The sequence below is a fragment of the Parambassis ranga genome, chromosome 24 (assembly GCF_900634625.1).
Source record: "Parambassis ranga chromosome 24, fParRan2.1, whole genome shotgun sequence".
Classification (NCBI taxonomy): Eukaryota; Metazoa; Chordata; class Actinopteri; family Ambassidae; genus Parambassis; species Parambassis ranga.
In genome coordinates, this window is record NC_041043.1 from 12,866,851 (window position 1) to 12,892,104 (window position 25,254).

Consider the following 25,254-nt stretch of genomic DNA (forward strand, 5'->3'; position numbering starts at 1 on the left):
ATTTGTTGGTGTGCATGTGGTCTTATATCAAAAAGAGACATGTTAATCAAGCAATGATGATACTACTATTCACCCTGGAGGTAACATAGATGTCAATCTTCACAGCAGTTCATCCAATAGTTGTCATTTAAAGTGGTAACCTCATATCAGCTACATATTTCACATTCCATCATGTAATTGTTGACCTGTATTCCCGTGGTGACCAAGTAATGGTCATGCCTACAGCTAAAGCAGCATTAGTGCATTTCAGCAGGAACCAGTGGGCCACATAGAGCCATGAGGCATATTAACACAGTTTGTTTGCAAATGTTTTTCATTGTAGGAACATTATTGATGAGCACCAGCTGTATCTCTTATGTTTGTAGTCAGATGTCACTGAGATTCCCTCTTAATATGAACACAGTCATTGTTATTTGTCTTTTGGGCAGCTTATCTGCAGAGGTACACAAAGTACATCGCCTATCTTTTATTTGCCTACACCTACTTACACACCTCTCTCTCTCGCCATCTCTCCACCCTACCTTATTAGCTGATCATGCGTAAGGAGACCTGTTCTATTTTTATTCCCACCCCCTCCCTACACATCACTGCTGCACTGTGTGTGTGTGTCTGTGTGTGTTGCACATCTTCTCTTATTGAAGGTGGCAGGGTAGAAAAGAGAAAGTCAGAGAGCTGGTCATGACGCCATAAAGTGAAAATCCAGACGATGTTATGAATAATAGAATCAGAGGGATGAGGCCATAGAGACATAGTCTGGAAGAAAAAACAGAGAGAAGGATTCGGAACAAAAGGACACTGAGTGACAATGACTTCATAGTGCATGATTCATTGTTTAAGCCGGAAGCAGCTTGTGTACAAACAGTCCTACACACACACACACACACACACACACACTAACCAGACGAAAGCGTGGCTGTGTAGTGTGCAGGTAGTTTCTAACCCCAAGTTTAACTCAAGACCAATGTCACAGTCATGTAGTGTTATAACCGAATTAGTGTCACACTGAATAACAGTGTCTGTTATAGGGTTTGTGTGGACAGTGCTGCCAAATGTATTTGGGTTGAAGTGTGTGTGTGTGCTGACCGCAGCTGCAGGGTAAAACCAGTGACTCAGATATTAAGAATTGAGTAATTTGCCATTTCTTTCTTTGTTTGTGTGTGTATCTGTAAGACTGCTTGTGACCAGCTGTTGACCCTGACATCCATAATTGATATGTTTTTAAGCACAAGTGTAAATAGGGAAGAAGATCTAACAGCTAGAAGCTGTAAGCCAGATCGGCTAAATTATAAAAATCTAATTATCATAAGTTTCATTCTTTTCTCTGCCATAGTAGAGAAAACATTGATCCCTCTTAGAGATTAAAGGCCTGCGGCATGTGGCTCATTTATAAAATATACTTCAGACAAAATTGTGCATGAAAAATTTATACTCTTCGCCAAATTCAGTGGAATGCTGATTTATTTTTTCACCATCTCTCTGTAGTGTACAAATCATTACTTAAGGCTTGAATGCTAATGATTTTTTTTTTTTAGAACTGAAATCTACTGCTCTTCCATCCTTCTTTCTGCAGGTTGACGTGTCACCATGACAACAGAAGCAGGCTCTGAGAAAGCAGAGGAGGTGAAGGAGAAAGCAGAGGAGTCAGCTGCTCAAACAGACCAATCAGAGAAGGCCACAGAAGAAACCCAGGAAGTGACAAAAGCAGAGAGCGAGGTTAACGAAAAAGAGAAGGAGAAGGAGAAAGAGGGGAAAGAGGGAAAAGGAATATCTCGATACCTGCCAACATGGCTTAAGAAGCAAAAGTCTCAAAGCCAGGTAGAGTACATTCATACTGTTTTTGTAAACAAATAGAAAAGTGTACTGGTTTTAAGTCCATTTTTGTTTCTGGCTCATCAAGACGTCCCCGACAAAGGAAGCCCCACCTGCCGAGGAGCCCGACAGCAAGGTGACGCAGGAAGAGGAGGCGCCTGCCCCAGAGGTGAACGGTCACGCAGAGGAGGTGGAAGAGAAGGAGGAAGTGAAGTCGGAGCAAGTGAGGGAAAAAGAAGAATCTCATTCCAACGCCAGTGCAGACACTGAGGTAATTTGTTGTGTCTTATCCACAACATAATAGTCTAAGAGATGAGGAGAGAATGGGGTCTGCTTTACAGAATAAGCAGCAGTTATTGGTAGGTGCTCATAATACAAAAAGTGGACTCAGTGTATCCCACAATGCATCACAAAAAACTTAGGAGCATTATGGACTGTCATGCACTGTGCTCAAGATCTTTTTAGCCAGTAGCGATGCAGCACCAGCAGTTAACAACACAAAGACAACGCTGTGAGTAGTGTCCGAATGTGCTTTGCAGATGAGTTCACTACATGAGTTCACAGGCTGAACAGCAGTGTAGAGTAAATTCCTTTAACAGAGTTTACTCAGTGTTGTTGACAGTACTGTTGTGCTTTATACTGAATTCAATGAAGACATGTAAATTCTTAGAAAGACCATATTTTCCTAGTGTTCGACATGTTGTCATAGTTCTCTGGAAACAGTTCAATCAGAGCCTTTTTAGTGTCAATGTTATGTGTCATAAAAAGTTGGTTAGTGAGTCCCAGAGATCAAATTACGCCAAAGCAAGAACAACACACAACACTCTTACTTAAACCCTGACATATGATGTTGTTAGTGTGGTTGCATTTGCTGTTCAGACTGCATTGAGCATTGATAGCAGGTTTTTCAGACTGTTTAAACTGCTCCTCAACCGAGGGCAGAAACAGACACACACACCCACAAAGCTATTCTTCCTAATGGACTCACACATGCATGGACTCTTCCATCCAGTGATCACATTCGGCCACCCAGGCCCACCCAGTGACATCAACATTTCAGTAATCAGGCCAAAAGAAACGCCTGCGTTTTCTAAGAGCAAAATAAGACCAGAAGGGGAATAACACAGGAGAACAACGGGCAGAAAAGAGTTTCCCCTCTTGTTTAGTTTTGATAAAAGCTCCAAATGCAAATGAAAACCACACTTTTTAAGAAGACTTGGCAGAGACAGTAAGCAACTGTACTTCTAACTGTTGTTTGACGTAACTGACCTGTTTGTCTTGCATCTTTGCAAACACCATCAGCCTGTCAAAGAAGAGAAGGTGGAAGAGAGTGCAGAGAAAAGCCCAGAAGAGACCAAGGAGACAACAGAGGGAGAAGGAGCAGAGGAGGAGAAGAAAGGACAGCAACCAGAAGGGGAGGCTGAAGGGGGAGAAGGGGGAGAAGGTCAGACCTCCATTTTCCAGTCTCCTCTTCGTCTGGTGAGAAAGAGCAAGATGAAGCTGGTGGTGTGTCACGTGACGCTCCTGGATGGGACTGACTTTACCTGTGAGGTGGAGGTAAGAATGACAGTATGCAGAGGCACACACACACACACACACAAAGGCGTGTACGTATGGAACATTAACATGGATGTGAAGAGGAACATAGAAGAGAGGAAACGGTTAATTCTGCAGGTTAAAACTCGTTTCTGTGATGTAAGGATTTTGTCAGAGACAGAAAGGACTGACTCACTGTCCATCTTACGTTTGCAGGTCAACTAGGCCACACGTGAGTGCCAGTGTGTCAATGATGTAATCATTAATAGGATCAGCTTTAGTGTGTGTGTGTGTGTGTGTGTGTGTCTGTGTGGTTTTAAACACGCGGGGGTATTTTTAACTTTCTGACTTAAAGCACAGTAATGGCAGAAGCACATTGTTTTGGGGTGTAGTGTAGGGATAAAGCAGAGCACGCTGCAGGGGCTCGTCTGGTGACTAGAACACACACACATACACACACACGTATGTTTGCACACCCACCAGATTATGGGGGTCTCACCAGATTAGTTTCCTGCATCTGTTCCTGCTCCGTAACAAGCACGTGCCCCTACAAGACCTCCCAGCGCCCCCCCCCTAGACATTTACTTAGACATGCTCATACAGATACTCACAATCACATGTCCTTATGTCACGGGCTCTTTTTCCAACAATCTCTTTGGGTTGTAGTCAAACTCACCAGTGTGGGCAGTTAGTAGTCAGCCATTGGATTCAGTTATCTGCATAATAGTGAGTAGGATGTGTGCTAATCAATTTCTAATGTCATTTCTGGGGTTTTTTAATAAGCTGGTTTGATATACTTGGTGTGAATATGTTGATGGAAGTTGATTCTGCTGCTGGTTTATTATTCAGCAGTCGTTGTAGTACATGTTTTTTTTCATTATTACCACAGATTAGGATGTTAAAAAAAAAGTTGTTTCCCAAGTAACATGTACATTTTTAGCCATACCCCTCCTCACATTCCCACACTCACTCTCATTCAGTGGGAACCTGCCCAGAATAGCCACTGTGCAGGTCCACTGGAGCTGTTACCACTTCAGCTTCTGGTTCAAGGGCCCCTGGACAGAATTTCCCCAGATAAGATTTTTTTTTTTTTACTTTTGGGTTTAGGATTTGCACTGGCAACTTTTACCGTGGAAAACCTGCTTCCTCATCTAAGCTAGGCCAACGCCCAACAGTTGCCTGTGAGAGTCTACGGTTGTTTGAACAGTAGCAGCTTTGTCTCGCAACAGATAATGCTGATACTGCAACTAACTGCTATTGTCCTATAGTGTGCACACACACACACACACACACACACACACACACACACACACACACACACACACACACACACACACATATCCATCTATCCCTCCCTCCACACACTGGCATAGTTAGGATCGCGAGAGGGAGAGATGCACAATGCATTCCAGAGATTAAATTTTCTGTTTTGCCCAGCAGGCCTCCAACACACACACACACACAATACCACACACACACACACACACACTTTCGACTCTAACCTCCCTGTGCGTTCTCCCATCATCCATCTGTCCAGGTTATTAACGCATGGCATCAAATTTATTCCAGAGTAATAACTTAATACATATTTTATTAGTTGTAGTGCTATGAATGAAAACTCTGAGCATACATGTTTTGACTCTCTGTGGGTTTCAAAGGGGAGTCTTAGTGTCACATGGTCTTAATGCTGTTTCGAAGAATTTCATTAGTATTGCTTTCAGCAGGATTTTAGTGTCACACGGTTTAAGTAGCGTTTCATAGAATTTCAGTAGGTTTCAGATATAAGGCTATAAGTTGCTTTGAGTTTGACACTATGAGGTATACTTCAGAATATAGACATGATTGTAAGCTCTGTTATAGAACTGCATATGAGACTTAATTTACCTTGGATGACCTTCTCACATCAGTGTCATGTAGAATTAATAAGTATTTTTTTTTTAACATTGGTAGAGAAGTGTGTCTTTAATGCCATTTTTATGCTCCGTATCACGGTGACAGCCTGCAGACATTAGACAATTGTCCACAAGGAGTGCCTTGCTTGAAGGCACACTGGCATAGAAGGAAAAGGTCAGATTCTCACATTCTTTGTTGACTGCGTGTACGTTTGAGCAAGTATAGGAAAAATGCCGCAGATGTTTTTAGCTTTCCCAGGACGAAAAGGAAAAATGCACTCTTTCATCATCTTCCTTCCACTGTCACCACGCTCTCTGCAAGTCTGTCTGTGTAAACCCCACTCTGTCTCCACACAAGCGTCAGGCCGAGGCTGTGCTGACTAACTGAAAAGAACTGGGCATTATTTAACGATTTCATTCTTTCTCATCTCTTCCACCCTCTTTCCGTCTGACCTTCTGTCGGATGCAAAAGGGTGCTGTTGTGTGTTTGTGCATGCACAAGCATGCATGGATGGATGTGTGCTAAATGTCATCATCATAGTTGAGTCTGGAGGATTTTATGCCTAAGACTCCTATTGGGTTCATGAAGGAATGTGTTGCCCAGAGAGCAAAGGAAATGAATCAAAGAAGCTATGAACACAAACATGTGATTGAACTTATGTAAGAGGAGCTGAATCCATGAAGCATTTTGAATGTCAGGTATTATTTGAAGCCAGTAGAGATATTACAGAGTACATTTTTTTGTAAGGTATAGTAAGTATACATGTTTAAATGTTTGTGACCTAAGTCTCCACCTCTCTCTGTCTTTGCAGAAACGAGCTAAGGGTCAGTACTTATTCTTCAAGATGTGTGAGCACCTTAATCTTCTGGAAAAGGACTACTTTGGTCTGACATACATAGACACTCATGAACAGAAGGTATGTATCATTACATGCATACACAAAATGGAATGTATGCCAAATATGTCCGTAATGTACACATGTAGAAAGTAAGAAATGGATGCATGCATAGTGTTAGTTACACTGTTAACATGACAGAGTTTAACGGTTGTCTCAGTCTCCCTTTTCTCACATTATCTTCCTCATTCCAGTGCTGGTTGGATCCCACAAAGGAAATTAAGAGACAGATACGCAGTAAGTACTACTTCTCTCATCCATCCATCCATCTATAAATGTAAACGGTCCAAGTATACTTGTATCAAAGGAAAAACAAACTTGATCAAGTTGAACAAAGAGACCAGAGACACATGACACCAAACAGCAGCTGTCTGGCAGTGTGAAGGTTACCAGGGTGTGATCCTCTCACTTTATTATTAATTGACCTCTGTTAATGTAACTGTTAATTGATAAATAAAACAGGAGTTGTGGCATCTTATGTCGCACCCATCAAGTGTGGAGGACAGTGAAGCATATAAAGTATTATCTTACTTTTGAACGCATACGTATAACTATGGAGAAGCTTTTTAGCTTTTTGTTGTTGTCTGGTTATTACTTAGAGAATACACTCTGGATATTAGCCGTAAATGTTGCAAAGGCTTAAAATTCTTTGCACTTGCTGTATTTTTTTCATTCTTCTTTTCACCATATAAGCCAAAACAGGCTTTAACACACAGTCTAAAGCTTCAAATTACACTTTTATGAGCACAAACATGTAATTATGGCTCATATAATGTTTTTTTTAAAGCAGAATATATGTGAGCTTGTTACGTCTGGGTGTGTGCAGAAAGTGTTTGGTGTGTGTCTGTGCGGTGTTTGTGCATGCCTGTGTCTTTGTGGCTGTCACAGTGTGTGCCTGTGGTTCACGGATGGGAGCGCATGCATCTATCTGCATGTGTACATTTTTCTGTGTGTGTGTGTTTATAGACAAGAGAAGGAGAGACTTTACCATGTGACGTTCATTTGAGGTAGATGCTTACACACGCTGTGTCTATGTGTGTGCACTGCAACACACAAATGACAGGGTTGACTCCATTGTGCTCTAAGCTGTCATCAGTTTACACTCAGATGTCACAACTCTGCTTTCCTACATAATGAGCTGGGACATAAACATTTCTCGTTTTTATGGGATTATTTTGGAGAAAGCTTATAGCTGCTGCTGTTTGTGCTGAGCCAGAGCAGCAGGATGCAAAGTAGATGTAAAGTAGAGCTGTGAATCATCAACTGTAGCCATTGTAGTAGCAAAAAAAAAACATTTTTACATTTAAGTCAACATGTAAACACTAATATACAGCATTAAACATCAACTTAGAATCGGCAATCTCATGCATGTTAGTAATACTAGTCACTTTTGCTCATATTATGGAAGGAATGGAGGAAAAACTCAAAAGAAAGAAGAAGAAGAAAGAAAATATACTCCAACTAAGTGAAGTATCAGGTAGGAATAAACTAAGAGCCAATGAAAATAAAACTCCAAAAAATGAAGCTGGCTGTTTTAAATCAAGATTTCCACTGTCACAAATGACAAAAAATGGAAATTCAGCAATAAATCTCAAGTAAGCACCAATCAAGCAAGCTCCTTCTTATTGTTATTTTACTCTGACAGGTAATGACAACAGTATTTTGTCTCACTTTAAATGCCGGACTGACTGCACAGAGCACAGGTCTGGATTTAGTCCAGTCAGTGGATCTCTTCTTTGGAGCGTGTGGCTGCTGTTAATGTTTAACAGCAGTGCTCAGGTTTACTCCATAATCAAACTAACCTTTTCTAGTTTTAGGGTGCTGATACTGTGAGCTGTCATGGTGCAGTTACAGCCAGCTCAGTTCAGTTGCTTTGATTAGAATTAACAGGCACTAGAATTTTTGGTGATATCGGGGTATCTTTGGTGAGATGAGAAATGACAGAAAAAAGTTGAAGATGTATGAGTATGTGTAAAAGTATTGTGTGGAACACAAAAGGGCTGATGGTCGAGTAGAAAGATGAGATGGCCATGAGAGACTCCCAAAGCACTTAGTGCTGTTAGGAAGACAAACAAACTCACTTACAGACCGTCCACATATACTGACGCACATTGATTCACACACACAATCCAGGAAACAGTCATACCTTATTGATGTACTACATATGTGACAAAATGGTGATCAACTAAAGAAGCACCATCACCTTGTCCTCCACCTCACGTGTTGCATCTCTCCTTCAAGCTGTCATTGTTGAGTTTCTTCACAGTGCCCACCATTCTTCCTGCTCCTCTGGTCTGTGTCACATGTGTTGGTGTCTAGATGTGTGTGTGTGTATGTGCATGTTCACATGTGTGTAAATGTGGATGCCTGTATGACCTTGGGGGAGGAAATGGTTTTGCTGTGATGTCAGGTTTTCTCAGATTGAATTTTCCAGATGACGTGATCTCCATGTTCTGTCGTGTGTGTGTCTGTGTGTTGTTGAGTGAGGTCAGGCCGGACAGATAGGAAGAGAAGGCATGGCAACGTGGCTTTCTGTGTGGCCAAGAATAGAAAATTAGAGCCAAATGAAGATTGAAATGACATTAGAGCAATTCAAAAGGAAATGTGATTACACTACAGTGATGAGGCTGTTAGTGGTGATGGCTGGGTCTCCGTTTATGAGCAGGATGGTATTTGGTGAAGCTAGAATGAAAAGTTATGCAATAGTAGATCTGCTGTGTTTTTATGTGTGCATATGCTTGCATGCATTACGTACCAGGCTTAGTGCGGTTGAAAAGCTGTTGTGCGTTAGTTACTCTGATCTCATTCTGTTGCCCTCTCTGACTTTTTGATGGAGATTTTTTGTGCATTTTCTCATGTTCATATGTGATTTGCTTTAATTCATAATAATCCGTCTGTTTCCAGGTAACAACTGGCAGTTTTCATTCAATGTCAAGTTCTACCCTCCTGACCCCTCACTGCTCACTGAAGACATCACAAGGTACACACGTCATGATGTACTAGTGATGTACAACCTGTACTAATTGTCCTATGTCTTTCTTTTGTTCCAATGGAACAAGCTACAAATACTGAGTTGACACATTACCATCTTTTAACTTTACTGCAAACCATTAGCCGACCACTGCTTACCTACTCTTCTAGCAAAAACAGAAATGTTCCTGGACAATTATACGTTCGGATAGTCAGCGGTCACTTCTTCTTCAAATTCCTGAAAAAAAAGCTTTACACTTGAATTATCCATCACTTTAGAAACTTTGGCTGCTGTTTAGAACAGAATTGAAAATGTGAGTGACATGGAAAGTAAAAGGTGTTAAAGGTGTAGGCACAAAATACAAAATACTGCAGAGTCAGGTGCTTATTATCCTGTAATTAGGGATAGAATATTGAATGTTTAAAAAAAAAAAACAGGCCAAAGTGGTTTTGTGCTCATCGTTGATTCATTTGTATTTATACGTATGCACACACACAGGCACGCTCTAAGCTGACTGCCTTTAGGGTGAAGTGTATGTCTAATGGAGTGAAGAACTTCTCTTAAGCTAAAGGCTACACAAGGACACACACCGACAACTGACCTGCTACGGAAAGAGTAGCTGCCTTGTAGTGCTGTACAGTATGTGTGGAAATTAACAAGAAGGCCCTGTATGACTGGGATTTAAGCCTCAGTGCCAGCAAATAATGTACCTGTCCGCCTGTGTCACTCACACAGAAGCTCTCATTCAGATAATGAGTTCATCCACAGATGTTACTGTACACAACCGAACTGTACATAACATGTATGTTTGCTCACTGCAAACATACATGTTATGCAACTGAATGTGAGTATGTCATGGTGAGGATTAGACATGAGGTTATCCCGACAAACCCGCGTAGCAGCACACTGAGAAAATTGTACAACAAACACGGCTCTAACAAAGACATTTAATCCTCACCACCTGACCCCGTGCTTAGGCTTCACAAGAGGAGACGGCATGTCTCTGCAGAGATTCTTTTATTACTATTATGATCAACGTGCGCAGTTCCAGTTCAAAGAAGAGCACAGAAAAGGCGCTTGACTTCCGTCCCTCTGTCTGTCTGTCTGTCTGTCTTTCTCTTAGGTACCTTTTGTGTCTGCAGCTCCGGGAAGATGTGGCTTCCGGGCGCCTGCCATGCTCATTTGTCACTCATGCTCTGCTTGGGTCATACACACTGCAGGTACATGTTTGTGTTACATCCCTTTGTGTGTGTGTGTGCATGTATGTGGCAAGTACAAGTGAATAAACTCACATCCAGCATGTTACTGTATTTCATTTGGTGTACAGGCAGAATTTGGTGACTATGAACCTGACCAGCCTCGCCCTCTGGATAACATCGGTCAGCTGACCTTTGCGCCCAATCAGAACAAAGAGATGGAGGAGAAGATTCTTGAACTACACAAATCACACAGGTCAGAGAACACGGAGCCATTTTAGGACAAAGTTATCTCTCTTTTGTAACCACCTGATTTTGTTTTCACTGCCCTACAACATCAGAAATATGGCATTGTCTTTACGTTTATCTGAGAGTTCTTAAAATTCATTCTGCATTTCATTTTTTAGGGGAATGACACCTGCACAAGCTGATGCCCAGTTTCTAGAAAATGCCAAGAAACTGTCCATGTATGGCGTGGACCTGCACCACGCTAAGGTATGAATACACGAGCGAATCCTTTCCTCTTCTTTGTTGTTGACATCTGGGGATTTGCACAGTTTCTTTGATGTGGAGAAGGCGTGCCAGTGTGCCTGCATGTTTGTGTCACTGTATCTGTGTGTGTGTCTGTGACAGCTGTGCAAACACTCTGTGAGGCCATTGCCATGGGAACAGCTAGTCTCTCTCTCTCTCTCTCTCTCTCTGGGATAGCAGGTCATCAGCAGACTGCGTGCATGTTTCCATGTATGTCTAAGTATGTTTGTGTGTCTTCGTGCAATAGGGGGAGATATGTATTTGAGACTTTAAATAGAAAAAGAGGATGTGAGATTAAGTAAGGGAGAGAGAGAAGAAAATAAGGCAGGAGTGAGATGCGGACAGATCCATGAAAGAGAGAAAGAGGCGAGTCCCCTTTAATGGCATGCTCCACTTGTTTGCAACACTGAGGGAATCAGGGGGAAAGATGAGAGCAGCAGAGAGAGTGCTTCTACTGCTGAAAGTCTTTTTATGGCACACAAAAGTTGCAGGAATTTAAGAAGTTGATCTATTTCTGTCTGGTGCCATTAATGTTTTTCTCATTTTATTACAGTTTGTTTTTTGCCAAATGTATTTTTTATTATTTGTGCTGTCACACGGCAATATTTAATCACAACGTTTTAGTGTTTTAATTGAAAACTTCACTGCTACGCTGTTTAGTATGCCAACAAATAATGATCCTTTCAGATACAGTATGCCAACAGCAGCAAAATTTCCAATAGTATATGCAACCCACCATGCCTTTCTGGATATTCTTTGTGACCAACAATCCCCCTGCATAGAAGAAGAAATATAACCGAGTTGCTCAGAAAGCATATTTGTGTAGGTTGAACTCTGACAGTATGTGTGTCCTTGGTGAGCTTTGAGATAAGACATGTAGCAACAATGTGTCAACAATATTTGAATGGATCAAAGTTTAAGTATTTCCTACATAAAGAACGTAAAATGTAGAGGAATATGAGACGTGGAATAAAGTGTCTTGTTTATGTGAAATTAGAGTTATTTTATACAGGGTATTAGTGTCACAGCTGGGTGGGGTCTTTCATATTATGCAGCCTAATAAAGGGGATTATATGAAAAGTAAGGAGACTCAACATCTGATTTCAGAGTGGAGACAGACTGACTGGAAAATGCTTTGCTGTTACATCCATTCTGTTAGAGTAATCAGCCAAATTGCTAAAATGTATCTGTAGCTGCAGCACAAGGACTGAGATCGAAGAGCAGCTAATAGCATGGCAAGGCCATGTGATGTGTGTGTGCGTGTCCCAGTAAAACTGTCCATTATCAGCGTATCGCATTCTCCATTAGTCCAACAGATTTTTCCCTCTGTTAATTCAGTACTGTAATCAATACCTCGCTTACCAGCACCAGATGGCCTTGGATTTAAAAGCTTTGTTAGCGTGTTGGTCTGCCAGATAACTGTGTTACAGTCATACTCAGTGACAGTGTTTGTGTGTGTGGTAATTGACTTCCTGTTGACCTTAAGCAGACTACTTAAAAAAATCAATTGATATACAGTATATGATCTGTTTTGGACAAAAACGGGCAAAATATGTATTTCTGGTGTTTTGCAGTGATCAGTTGATTAATGCAATATAAAATGTGTTTCTATCGCTGTCACAGGATTCAGAGGGTGTGGACATCATGCTCGGTGTGTGTGCCAATGGACTCTTGGTCTACAAAGACAGACTTCGGATAAATCGCTTTGCTTGGCCCAAAATACTAAAGATTTCATACAAGAGGAACAACTTCTACATCAAGATCAGACCAGGAGAGGTAAATGTACACGTGTCATTCAATCCTGTGTAAGAAACCGATGCAGGTTGTCATTCTGCCAAGTGCTAATACAGTGTGATTGCTGCTTTTTTTTATAGACAGAGCAGTTTGAGAGCACAGTGGGATTCAAACTCCAGAATCATCGATCTGCCAAAAGGCTGTGGAAGGTCTGTGTGGAGAATCACAGTTTCTTCAGGTATAAAAATTCATGAGTATTCTATTAACATGCAGATGATTTTCAGAGATTTGCAGTCTGGAGTTTAAAGTATGAAATCATTTTTAATTCAATTTTATTGTCTGAGGCAACAGACACTCACTTATTCACCCGCCTGGTATGCCAGGTTGTGCATGAGTCTATGAAAGAAAGAAGCCTTCATATCCTGTTCAATTGAGACATTTCCTGGAAACATTTTTGCAACCCTCACACATGTGCCTGTACATTTTACTGCACAGTAAATCACTCTGAATAAGTTTTTAGAATTCGGCTTCCTCTCCCCCCCCTCTCTGTTCTCTGTCGGTAGGTTAAACGCACCCGAACCTCCTAACAAGGCCCGCTTCTTGACCCTGGGTTCCAAGTTCCGCTACAGCGGGAGAACTCAGGCCCAGACCCGCCTGGCCAGTTCCCTCATAGACCGACCTGCGCCCAAGTTTGAACGCACTTCATCAAAACGCATCAGCCGCAGTTTGGATGGAGGTAACGTACAACTCAGTACAACTCGGAACAGATAGAAAGATGGATGACAAGAGGAATGGACAGAGTGAAGGACAGATAGAGGGGTCATAGATTTAACAGCTACAGAGGGTCATGTGTTGTGTGTGTGTGTCTCAGTGTCTGACCAGATACAGGAAATAACTGCAGCATATGTTTCCTGTCACACAGTGACAGTCTGAGGGAGAAAGATAGGGAAGAAAAGAAAGAATGTTCTACATATATGAAAGAAAGGCAACACAACGTGTAGTACAGCACACCAGCGTGCAAGCAGCTCTCATGTCAGTCACATGTCAGACTAACACACAACACAGAACGCTTCAAATTGGTCATGGGCGGCTTTAAAGTTAACATGTACACGGCAGCTGTTCACTTAGTGTGCAAAGGTATCATGTGAAGGTTACCAATAACACGCTTTTTTTAATGAGGTTTTTCAGATTTAGCTTTACACATCCCATTTCATGCAGCTGTGCACCTCTGGTTCATATACTTATCCCACTGTGTCACATTGTCCCCTGCTGGACACATTGCGGTACTGCAGGGATCTTTCTGTTATAGCTTAAAAATATGTATACATAGCTTGAACATCTGTGTACCTATCCTGCCTGTTGTTACTGTTCAGTTGTTAATCAATTCATTGATTAAATTGTAAAGATTTAGTTTCAATTGGCACAGCTGTTTCTAGTGTGGGGAAAAAAATAGGAAAAGTACAAGAATGTTAACTGTCAGTGTGTGTTTCTCATTCCTCAGCACCGATGATCAGCATAACTGAAGCTGAGAACGGACGTGAGCCTCACCTGGAGCTCCATTCTGACTCGAAGGTGTGTATGTGCATAAAAAAAGCAAAGAATGTTTTTCTCTGTACTGAAAAACTACAGAGAGGTATGTTAATTTGTTAATATGTTGTAGAAAACAAACATTTCTCTTCTCATTTTTAGATAATTTGTCGTTGTAAATATTATAGTACAGGAGGAACTGCTAACTTTATTGTTCACAGAGGTTGTTTATTGTTTTTGTGTGTGTGCATTTTATTTGTCTTTCCTGGTCTTATGTATATGCTTACATGTGATCTACACAGGAAAATCTCTTCTATACTGTGTATTGTGAGTACACGGTATATCAGGAAAACTATCCTTAAATAGGGATGTGATGATGAAAGTTTGCACAAAGTTCGATCTTGTGTCTTTCTCCATTCAAAAGGATGGACGTAATATGTGAGACAAATACTTGCCATGGGGAATACCAGGAATTTGGAGAGGCTTATTATGCTGTTACTTGTGTGTAGGCAGACATAGTAGGTTTAAGTACTTAATTTAGATACATAACTAATTGTGTTAGAGTAAGGCAACCACTACTGTTTTATTCCATTGAGTGATATCATATACTTGAATAAGAGAGATTAAGATGAATGCAGAAGGAGAAGGTGGCACATAATTTGATGACTGCCTGAGGTGAAACCTCATAATCTTAATTTTTATGGATTTTTGCAGTTATTATGTACTATAGCAACGGTTATAGGTAGCCAAGCATTCACTCTAAATCCTCTGGACTCTGCTGTGTCCACCAGTGTTACCCTGGTACTGGAGCAGAGTGTTACTGTGTGCTTTGCATGACTGTTCCACCTCCCTTTCCTCACTGGCACCCTTTTTTTCCTCCTCCTCCTAACCCTCACTGACATCCCAGCACCTTGGATTTGACTCCTCTGTCAGTGGTCCTTGACACTGTCTCACCAAACTCCCGTACCTACTGTTCTCTGCACTGTTCTCTACTCTGCAATCTTCACTTGTGGACTATTGTGGTGTGTTCACTGACTAATGTTATGTCTTTTTCCCTCTCTCTTTTTCCTCCTCACACCTTTTATTTGCCGTTTTTCACATCTCTGTTGCATGCTCACACGTTCATTTCATGGAAATGAAATGTTTTTTTTATGCACACGGTGTCATTTGCTTTGTTGTTTAACTTTATTTCTTCATGGATTGCTTCCTCGATTGTGGATCTTTCCTACTGTTCTCCCCTGTCTCTGCTATTTTGTTTTTTTTTTCTTCTAACGTATTACATCTTTCCTTCAATTCTCTCCCATTAGTCAATCTTCATGTTTCCTCTCTCCTTCTCCTCATCATCCTCACTCTCATCCATCCCCCCTTCTCTGGACTCTATCTCCGAGCTCGACCGCGGCCTTTCTGACATCTCCGAAGACGAAGACCACATCAGCGACACCGACACCACACACGCACTGTGGAACCTTCCCTCGAACACATTCTCCATTTTCTCTGATCACCATTTGGCTGATCTCGAACGCTTCGCTCAAAACCCCCTGTCCTCCTCCCACCCTGTCGCTACCACCCAAACATTCAGTTCAGAGCTTTTGAAAATTGAGGAGGGCTGCCAGGATGAAACCAGACCAATAGCTGGACTTCCAAATTGGCAGAGCTGGTTCTCTCTGAAGGGTGTGGTTAAATGTGTTTCATTCATGTTGTGTTTTTTCTCCATATCAGGAAATGGAAACAGGTGTCAGCTCACAAAGTTGAACATTTTTATGCCTGCTGCGCTCAGACTAATGTCAAAGTCAGTGGCAAGCGTTAAGAGATTTACCATCGCTGCACCCAAATTTATGGCTTACAACACGATTACATCCAAATTATATCAAATTCTAAACAGTTTGGTTTTTAATTGGATGCATTTTGTGGCATTTTTTAAGCGATACCTTCCACCTAAATGTATAAATTATTTAGCTGCTGTTCCTTCACAGCTAACGCAGCTATGTTCATCCACTGTATCGTTTCTCACCTATCCTACAATCATCTCTTCCTTTTCCTCCCTCTCCTCCCTCTCTTCTCTGCCCTTTTCTGCCCCATCTCGCACCTCTCCTCACCCTTTCGCCACCTTCTCTCGTTCTAACCTGACTGCGGCCGTACATCGATATCTCCGGAGTCCCTCCCCTCTTTTTTTGCCCTGCCTGCTAGTGGTCTTCCTGCTGGTCGTGATGCTGACGGCAAGCCAGTCTTTGGTCTTAGCCCTGATTTTAGCCACACCCCTCGGCCTGACCCTGTGCTACTTAGAGAACGTGGTGTCCAGTCAAAGAAAAAACATCTTGCCCGTGTGTATCGACGACAGGCCAAACGATCAGCCCGAGAATCAGTTAACCCCTGAACTCCACAAACGATCCCCTCCGACACACACACCTCCTCGCATCCGGCACCACACAGGTGCTACGTGGATGCAAGAGATGTGTGATCCAGCCGCATAGGCACGCCCTCACATGTTTCCCCATTCCTGCCTCACTTTCCACTCCCCCTATCTGTGAGCCTTTGACTGTCACCTGCTTTTGTTACACCTCTCTTCTCACCATCCCTGCACGCTGCCAACCCCACTGTGCCGTTTATAAAGAGAGTAGAATAAGTAAGAGCAAACAAAGTATGTAGGGAGGATAAAGGGTAAATATTAGAGGAACATATTATTATATTAGAGACAGTGTAGGTATATTAAGAGTTTTAAATGTAGTACAGTGTTGCAAGACGTGATACTCAGAATTCAAAACGAGTTCCTGCTCCGTCAGCAGATGAATGTCACACTTGTCAAACAAAGTTAAGGCATTATAAAAGTAATGACTATTATATAAATAAAAAAAATCTTAATTATTTTTGACTGGTATGCCAGTTGCTCCATTTAGCCTTGAAGAGGTGAGGCGGCACTTTAGATAAGACTAGATGTTAGAAGAACTAGACACATAGACAAGGTACAACCTAAAGCACTTAAGTCTTGTATATGTTATTGCTAATGAATGTAAACGGTGTTACACTTTACCTTGGTCCCTGAGGTTCAACTCTCAGCTACATATATAAAAAAATAATGCTTGTCTGTGGTGGCCATTTGGATTTTTGTTGTAATGTGAGGCAGTTGACGTAGTTAAAGATGGATGCACTGGAAACACCTAAGCATAGTGTGAACACTTAAAAATAATGTACAGAAGTAGCCATTTAGAAAGAATATACATTTGTATCCTGTGATAGAAATATACTTTAACACATTTTTATGTAGATTAGAAGCAGCTGTTAACACCTGCTTGTCTCCATGTATATAGAGCATCTCGGGCATCTTTTATTGATGTTGTGAGTAGGATTGTTGTTTTTTTGTTTTTTTTTGAGGTCACATGACCAGCAGTCCTCCATAACACCAAGGTTGCTGTGAGGGTAAAGAAAATAGCTTTTCCCATCATCCATTTCACATTTTTTTTTTTTTTTTTTTTCTCCGTGCCCCTTCATTTTGTCATGACTACCATCACCATGACAACGACATTGAAGGTTAAGGAGGTGGATGTAAGCCCTGGCGATGCGGAAGCCACGTCCCTCCAGGTCTGTAAGGCCTGTCCCTACCCAGCATGCTTTGCAATTTCCTAAGGAAAACAATTACAAGTAGTGTAACAATAGCTTTGAATAGTTAATGGAACTGGTTTCATGGTGTACCTGTCCTTACTCTCTCCCCTGCTTTCACTACAACAACAACAGTCACCTGGACCCAGTGAGGCTGACCTCTCTCAGGTTCATACTCCGTCACTGGCTATTTTAGTGTTTATTGGTCTGTCCGTCATTTTCTCTGACCCCCCCCCCCCCCCCCCCCCCCCCCCCCCCCGTGTGGGTTGTTGTTTTTGTTCGATTCACTTTTTTTTTTTTAGGGTGAAGTTGCCCAGGCGTGGTGATGTGGAGTCAGTTTTGGGTTAGGGTTAGTCTGGAATTTTTGCTATTATCAGTGAAAACTGAGCATATTTAGTTATACATTTATTTGAATCACAACCTGATTGCAGATTAGGTCTACCTATAAAACAAACTGATCCTGAATGGGCACTTTCACCCCGTGTCTCCACTTTCAGATGCTCTGCTGTGGCTTACAGTTTCACTTTGGTGTGTGGTTTCTACCTGCAGTTCTTATCTTTTTATTTTTGGATTTTGCTGAAAACACATTGGGGTTTGTTGGTCTGTGGAAGCCTCTCTTGGTGTTGTGGTATTTTGAGTGCTTTGGGTTTTGCATGTGTTAATGTGGGTATGAGTACCACCATTTGATTCATAAAATAAAATGTTCATTTGTGTTTGTACCCCATCTTCTAGTGTTCACCAAAGTGTGGGACATTTGGCTGTCAACACATGTCTGCACTTGTTTGTTTTTTTTGTTTTATAATGTTAACTATTTTAGATTTATTTTTTCATTTTGTACTGTATGTCTGCCTTCCAGAGTCCAATGAGAGTGCATGGGGACAATATTTATGTGAGGCACAGTAATTTAATGTTGGAGGTTGGTACTGTCATCGTCTGATGGCTGAAAATAAGACCTACATGTTTCTGTGTACTCTGACGCCATCAGAACTACAACTTCCTCTGTACTGTACTGTAAAATACTGCTGCCCTCTCGCACTCTCAGGCTCTGTGTGCATGCCCGTGTGCATTTATCTGTGTGGATATGAAGACTACACTCGGCCGTTTCCAGATTCTTGCCTAATTGTTTTTGTTAAATGTGTTTTTTAATGAAAATACTGCAGTGCTAATTACTATGGCAGCTATTTTGAACAGCCCTGTCAGGAAAAATAACTGAAATTCATAGTGACAGAGCAACAGATCTTTATTTAATTCTGCAGATCTCCACAATGCTGCTAGCGTTATAAGCGCCTTTGAATGTAGTGTTGACTACACCTTTTAAACGCTTTCATGAGAACATCTGGTGCGCCTAGCAGTTATTAGATCCGCTTCTTGGAAGCACATCAACTGTTTAAATTGATCAATTCATGGACGTTAAGTGGCGAATAATGGGCCTTGATGGATAGAAATAAAACTGAGGTTGCAAAAGCACTATCCGCACACTAATAAGTTCTTTGCCAAAAGACAACTACTTCATTGTTGTGAAATGCCAAATATTTATTTGATGTGTATCTACGGCAGACTTCAGTAGAGCCTTGCTGTTGCAGAACATTTCCCAGGCTGGTTGTTCACAATGGCTGCTTTGTGAATAGGACTAGCGGTGTCAGTGTGACCTTAATGCATGCTCTGTGCATGTTGAATGCTCTTTTTGTGACTGTTTTTATCTCGCTGTATTTTCAAATCCTCAGTTTTTCAAAGGAAAAAAAACAAATTGTGATTATTGCCAGGCAGCTGTGTGTAACCTGACTAATCCTGCCTTTCCTAACACACATACACGAAGCGCTTTCCTACTGTTGTCTGGTGATTGGCTGTCAGCGTTGAGTGATGTGTGGTTTGATAACATACTAAAACAACAACACCTGTTTGTGCAGAGTGGGGCTGGTAGCGATTCATTGCCAGCCTGAGCTATAGATGTCCACACAGTGTTGGCTGAAACGATTAGACTAAAAGCAGGGACAGACATAGGGATACGAAACAAATATGTTTCAAGAGGTTATGTTTAATTAAACATGTTATCAATCGGGGAATTAAATCCTCAACACATAAATATTCTCATATACCATTACAGAATTTTGTTGATACTCCAGGAGATTAAACAGGATAAAGAACAGCTGAGGGTAAAACCAGCTGTTTGAATGATAAAGGGGAGAGCGAGACGGAGAGAGAGAGCACCTCTACCAGCTCCACATTCTGCACTTTGCCCTGCTGTTGCTGGTCTGATTCAAGTACAGAAAACAACTCCTCAACAAGATGGGGGGCCTTGTTTCACTGCAGCCTGCTTATACAACACAGAAACCAACACATGCTGGTGATAAGAGTTCATTTTCTCAGAGGCTCCTGTGAGACACGGCGTCCATCTTGTTTTCCTCCAGATTGACAGACTAATGTTCCTGTGACCAAATATTTTCCCTTCCCATCCCTCTGTCCTTTTCCCCTTCCCCCCTTCCCCCTTCTCTGTCATGTTCCACCTCCCTCTTTTCCTATGACATTTTTGACTTGCTCTTTCTTTGTTACCACTTTCCTTTTCTGGCCTTTTTCCCCTACCATTTTCCCCCTGTCCCTTCCTCCTCTCCTCCACCTAACATCCCATGATTTCACCTCACTCCTCTTATCCTTTTGCCCATATTTACCTTATCCACTCTCCACCCCTCCCTTTATCCCCCACCTTTCCACTTTTTACCCCCCCCCCCTCCCCTCCTCCTCCCTTCCCTCCCATCCACTGAACCATTAGGACCATGATAAGACCCAAGACGAGGTTCTGAAACACCAAGCTAACATTAGCCAGCTAAAACGCTCCTTTATGGAAGCGCCACCTCCCTCTCCTCCTCAGCCCAACCAGTGGGAGAAACGCCTCACCTCCTCTCCTGCCACAACGATACGCATTCAACAGCAACAAGTGGTACGTGTGTCTGGATGTTTATTTGTCTCTGCAAGAGACTGGAATGGCAGATGATTGCTGCAAAAACACATCATCGTGTTTGTTTCTTCTGGCCCTTCTGCTCTGTTGCCTCATCTTAGAAATTGATTCTTTCTTTGGGACTGATCTGCCTTTACTCACTAAAATGGTCTTTGCAGTGGTGTGGTTTTCATGATCTGTTGATTCTTGAATGTATGAGTCCCTCCTACAAAAAAAACACCACAGCTCCTTGTTGATTCTCAGCTGGACTAACATTACATCTTCCTTTCTACAGCACTGCTCTGTCTTGTGTTGAGTTCTGCCCTCCTAACCTCTCTCTTTGTTCTCTCAGTGCTTTTTTTTTTTTTAAATTTCACACGTGTTTGCAGTCTTTTCTCAAATTATCTTCCCTTGCCTACATTTCTTCTCTGTGTTGCTGTAGAGTCTTGAAGAGGAGATAGCTTCTGTACTTTTCAGTAGACACTCTGGCAGTGGATTTTATTCAGCTGCCTGCAGTACTCCTCAACCAACAGTAGATGCCGTTATAACCACGTGTTCTGCTGCTACTGCTTCTTCCACTGCTGTCTGCAGCTCCTCTGCACCACAAAGGCTTCTTAGTTGTCCAACTACTACACTCTCTACCACCGAGGTGCTTCCACTGTTATTGAACATCTGTCAGTTTACTTTCAGTCCAAACCCTTACACTGTGTGTGGTGTAGGTAGCGTGTTACTGGTCTCCTTGAAAGTAAACTGACACTTTGTAGAACTCATGGATTAAAGTTTTCTGCCAGTTGGATTCTTTACCAACGCATTCAGGTTACCTGAACTGAAGGAAGGCGGGTATGATCAAGGAACAAATAAAGTTAAAAATACAGTGTGGTGGGCTAAAGCCGTCTGAATGCTGATGGCTGGTAGCCTGTTTTAAGCATCTTTTTCAGCACACCTCTCCATATTAGTGTTAACATTGTAGTGTAACTGTATACAATGGTGAATGTAGAAGCACAGATGGTTAGCTAACATTATGATTACATGTTTGCTTAGGAAAATTTAGAGACCTTTATATTGTTTTATGATTGTAGGTAGATAATAAGTCACAGTGGCATTAAAAGAAAAAAATCATTATTATACTGGTGTGTACATGCCCCAATGGGTTTTATTATTATAAATTGTAAATTGGGACTTCAATCGCTTTAATCCATGAATGTTTCACCAGATGACAAAAGAGATGATAAAAGCCCATCATGCCTGTTGGATGAATGTTGGCTTCCATTCATCCTGGATGAACTGTTGAAGCACATTAACCTTGATGAATGCGATTCGGCTAACAGCTGTGAATGTCACAGATTGGAAGATGCACTCTTGTTTGTTTTGCGTTTGTAAAAATGTATTGAAATTGAATGCAAGTTAACAAACCCATTCATTCTATGATCATTGCTTCACCAGCATCTTTAGAAAAAAGGGGGACAGGTATTGAAGCAGCAGTTTTTATGGTGCAAAAAATGAGGTGCTCTCATCTTTGGGCTTTGACCTAAATTCACTGGCTTAGTGTGTTTATTGTGGTGGTCTCAAAAACACTGCTGGCTTTAATACCATTTTTCCTTTTGTCTTGCAAAAAACTGAATGCAAGTTGTGCATGAAGGACTAAATAAGAGCATCCATTGCTGTGATAACAAGCATCCTAACATTGCTAACTGCTGACAGTGATGATGTGTGATTGATAATGTCGTGGTAACTTCTCTGTCATGCAGGTCAGTGTGCCCGAAACAGAAGCAGCCGCAGCTGATAACACGGTGTCTGATACCAAAGAACCTGCAAAGGTGGTGCTAACTCTCCTCTGCTATTCCATCCAGCCTTCTGATCATTTCATCCACCACTTCCTTCATTCATTCTCCACTGAAACAACCACTGTTTATTTGTCTTATCTCCTTATTTATTTTTTTTCTTCTAACTTTTTCATGCCTTTTTGTCCACAGTTGAATCTTCATCGTCTTTTTTCCCCTAATGTTGCTTTGGTATGAATTTATTTTCTGTTATTATTATTTTTTTATGTTCAATGATCATTATGCTTTTGTTTTTGTCCCCATGCGTTTGTTGTGTGTGTGTGTGTGCGTGTGTGCACCTCATCTGTGTCCGTGCACTTTGTGTACATGCGTGCTTGTGTATGTACGTGTGTGTAGACAACCGAAGTTGAAATTGAAGAAACGGTTGTCGTCCAAGAGGTTTCCAGAGCAGCCAAACCTGGGCTTGTCACAGTTACACCCATTCCCCCTGCTGAGCCAACCACAGAGCAGGAAACAAGCAAACAGGAAGTGAAAGCTGAGGAGAAAGTAGTAACAGTGGGAAAAGAAGAACCAAAGAAGCAGGAGAGCGTTTCATCCGAGAGCGAGAGTGAAGAGGAGGCGGAGTATCATCCAAATGTCTCTGTGTCCATCTCTCATACACAAATACCAGAGGAGAAGGAAGAGGAGGAAGAACAGGAGGATGACAAGAGGGGGGAACAAGAGGTGTCGGCTCCAGACGCTCTTTCACTTCCAGCTGAAGTCAGCAAGCCCGAAGAAGAAGCCAATCGAGTAGAGGAGGATGCAGGGGCAGAGAAGAAGACTGATGCAGAGGAGAAGGAAGACGAGCGTGAGACGGAGGAAAGCACAGACGATCCGATGATAACGCCCGACGAAGCTCCCAACGGCCTCACCCTGCCCGAAGAGGGTGAGACGGGCATGTCCGCTCCCGCAGAGGAAGAGGAGGAACCTAAAGTGAACGGGGAAGCCTCACTGGTGGAAGTGGAACAGCGGCCACAGGTTATTTGTTGCTCTGAGGTAAAGTCGACTGCAGAGCTTCCCTGGGCTTCAGTCCTTCCTACCAGCTGTAGAAACACCCACTTTTTTTTTCCTTCCTGCCGGTTTCCCTCCTGCTTGCGTGAATATTTAAGCCCCATGTACATCCGCACACTCATCTTTGTGCTGTGAAAACTCTTTAAAGAAGTACGGTTAAAAGTCCAAACAGATGAGCTTTAAATTCACAATTCACCACCATCGCTTTGGTGTGTTGGTCCTAACATCATGTCACCATCATCCACTATGTTCATTTCAGTCTTTATTTTAATTTCACATTTTTATCATCATACCTCATATCATGATCATCACGAGTAGTCCCACACCGTGTGTGGGGGTGTTGCTGTTGTTTTTACGTTGTAATGTAGTGTTGTGAAGTAAATGGGGCCTAAGTGGGAAATGCATGATGCTTTGTAGCCGCGTGTGTGTGTTTTTTTTTTTCTCGCTCTGCATGCTGTGTTTCACCTTTGCCGTGTTTGTGTGTCCTCCACGTGTTTTGGCAGTGATGCTTCTCTTTCTGTTAAGTATTCAATTGGCGTGTGTGTGTGTGTGTGTGTGTGGTGGTCACCATGGTAACGGTCATGTGGAAATCATCATTGCCAACCACTCTGGAAATCGCTACCTGCTCATCTGAATGTCATCCCGGCATGTTGTTTACATTTTGAATAGCTGTGTTGTTGTCATTTGAGTGGCTCGTGTGTTTTTGTTGCGCACACTTTTTTGAGTTGCATGTTGTACACCAAAGATCTGTTGCGCTGCTCTGTAACATCAAGTAGATGTTGTACTCTGCATGCTATTTGGACGCTCATGCCATTATGCATGAATTTTGCTGCGTTTATATATATTTGCATGTACACCTATTGCTACAAGTCACCTTCTATTTGTGCTGTAATATATATTGCAGTTGATTGACAGACATTTTCTGCTAACTGAGGTGAATTTTAAACCAAAGTGAGCCCATACTGTAGATAAAAAAACATCATTCTTTGTCTCAGGTTCAACATACTAACCCCTCTTTCCTCCCCCTCCTCACTCCTCTCTCTCCTCCCTCCCCAGCCACCTGTGGTAAAGACAGAAATGGTGACAATATCAGACACGTTTGCAGCCCAGAAAACCGAGATAGCTACAAAAGAAGTGCCCATCGTACACACGGAAACCAAGACCATCACATACGAGGCCGCACAGGTGCACAATTCAGAAAAAAAACGGGGAGCTCATGCACTGATGTTCCCTTTACATATGTGTGTCAGGATTCATCCGTGTGTTTGTGTGAAACATTTAGATTGTACTGCTCCACAGTGACTCCTTTCTAGCCACAGTGCATGGCGTCATCATTCATTCCCTCACCCACAGAGGTATTCCCATCGTGACGCGCAGCTCATTGTGTGTTTTTGTTTCTCTGTTATCAGCTGGATGGTAATGATGGGGAGCCCGGAGTGTTGATGACTGCTCAGACAATCACCTCTGAATCTCTGTGTACTACTACAACCACACACATTACAAAGGTACAGACAGCGCACTCACAAACATCATCATCATCATCATCATCATCAAACACATCCATGACTTCCAGGGTTCTTGCAGTGTCCAAAAAACGTCTAAACTTTAAATTTAAGGCCTTAAAAAGTCTTCAAATGACCAGATTTTCACCCAAAGGTCTTAATTTTTATTTTTTGTTTTTGCTTTTGTTCATTCCTGAGAAGTGTTGGCCACGTAAAATCAGAGTAAAACGCCACACTCAGAAGCTGCTTTTGCATTGTCTCTCTTTCTGAGGGGCTTGGACAGCTACTGTTGTTGGACCGTGG

The 25,254-nt window shown here is 42.0% G+C and overlaps 1 protein-coding gene across 8 annotated transcripts in view; it reads left to right on the plus strand.

The window, feature by feature from the left end:
* The window catches only part of epb41l2 (erythrocyte membrane protein band 4.1 like 2), a 40,441-nt gene that overhangs the window by 10,333 nt on the left and 4,854 nt on the right, over positions 1-25,254 (plus strand). For 2 of the 8 annotated variants that reach the window (XM_028398174.1, XM_028398175.1), the window contains exons 2-22: positions 1,571-1,815; positions 1,898-2,080; positions 3,112-3,366; positions 6,050-6,154; positions 6,328-6,370; positions 9,038-9,113; positions 10,228-10,324; positions 10,432-10,556; positions 10,708-10,795; positions 12,455-12,607; positions 12,706-12,803; positions 13,129-13,301; positions 14,067-14,137; positions 17,618-17,668; positions 17,822-17,854; positions 20,454-20,621; positions 22,367-22,435; positions 22,592-22,630; positions 22,796-23,434; positions 24,506-24,634; positions 24,859-24,954. In XM_028398174.1, the coding sequence (XP_028253975.1) occupies positions 1,585-1,815; positions 1,898-2,080; positions 3,112-3,366; positions 6,050-6,154; positions 6,328-6,370; positions 9,038-9,113; positions 10,228-10,324; positions 10,432-10,556; positions 10,708-10,795; positions 12,455-12,607; positions 12,706-12,803; positions 13,129-13,301; positions 14,067-14,137; positions 17,618-17,668; positions 17,822-17,854; positions 20,454-20,621; positions 22,367-22,435; positions 22,592-22,630; positions 22,796-23,434; positions 24,506-24,634; positions 24,859-24,954 (2,922 nt within the window). In that variant the 5' untranslated portion in view covers positions 1,571-1,584. Of the gene's footprint in view, positions 1-1,570; positions 1,816-1,897; positions 2,081-3,111; positions 3,367-6,049; positions 6,155-6,327; positions 6,371-9,037; positions 9,114-10,227; positions 10,325-10,431; positions 10,557-10,707; positions 10,796-12,454; positions 12,608-12,705; positions 12,804-13,128; positions 13,302-14,066; positions 14,138-17,617; positions 17,669-17,821; positions 17,855-18,542; positions 18,603-20,453; positions 20,622-22,366; positions 22,436-22,591; positions 22,631-22,795; positions 23,435-24,505; positions 24,635-24,858; positions 24,955-25,254 lie in introns of all 8 variants that reach the window. The other 6 variants (XM_028398178.1, XM_028398179.1, XM_028398177.1 and 3 more) reach the window with 6 other exon arrangements.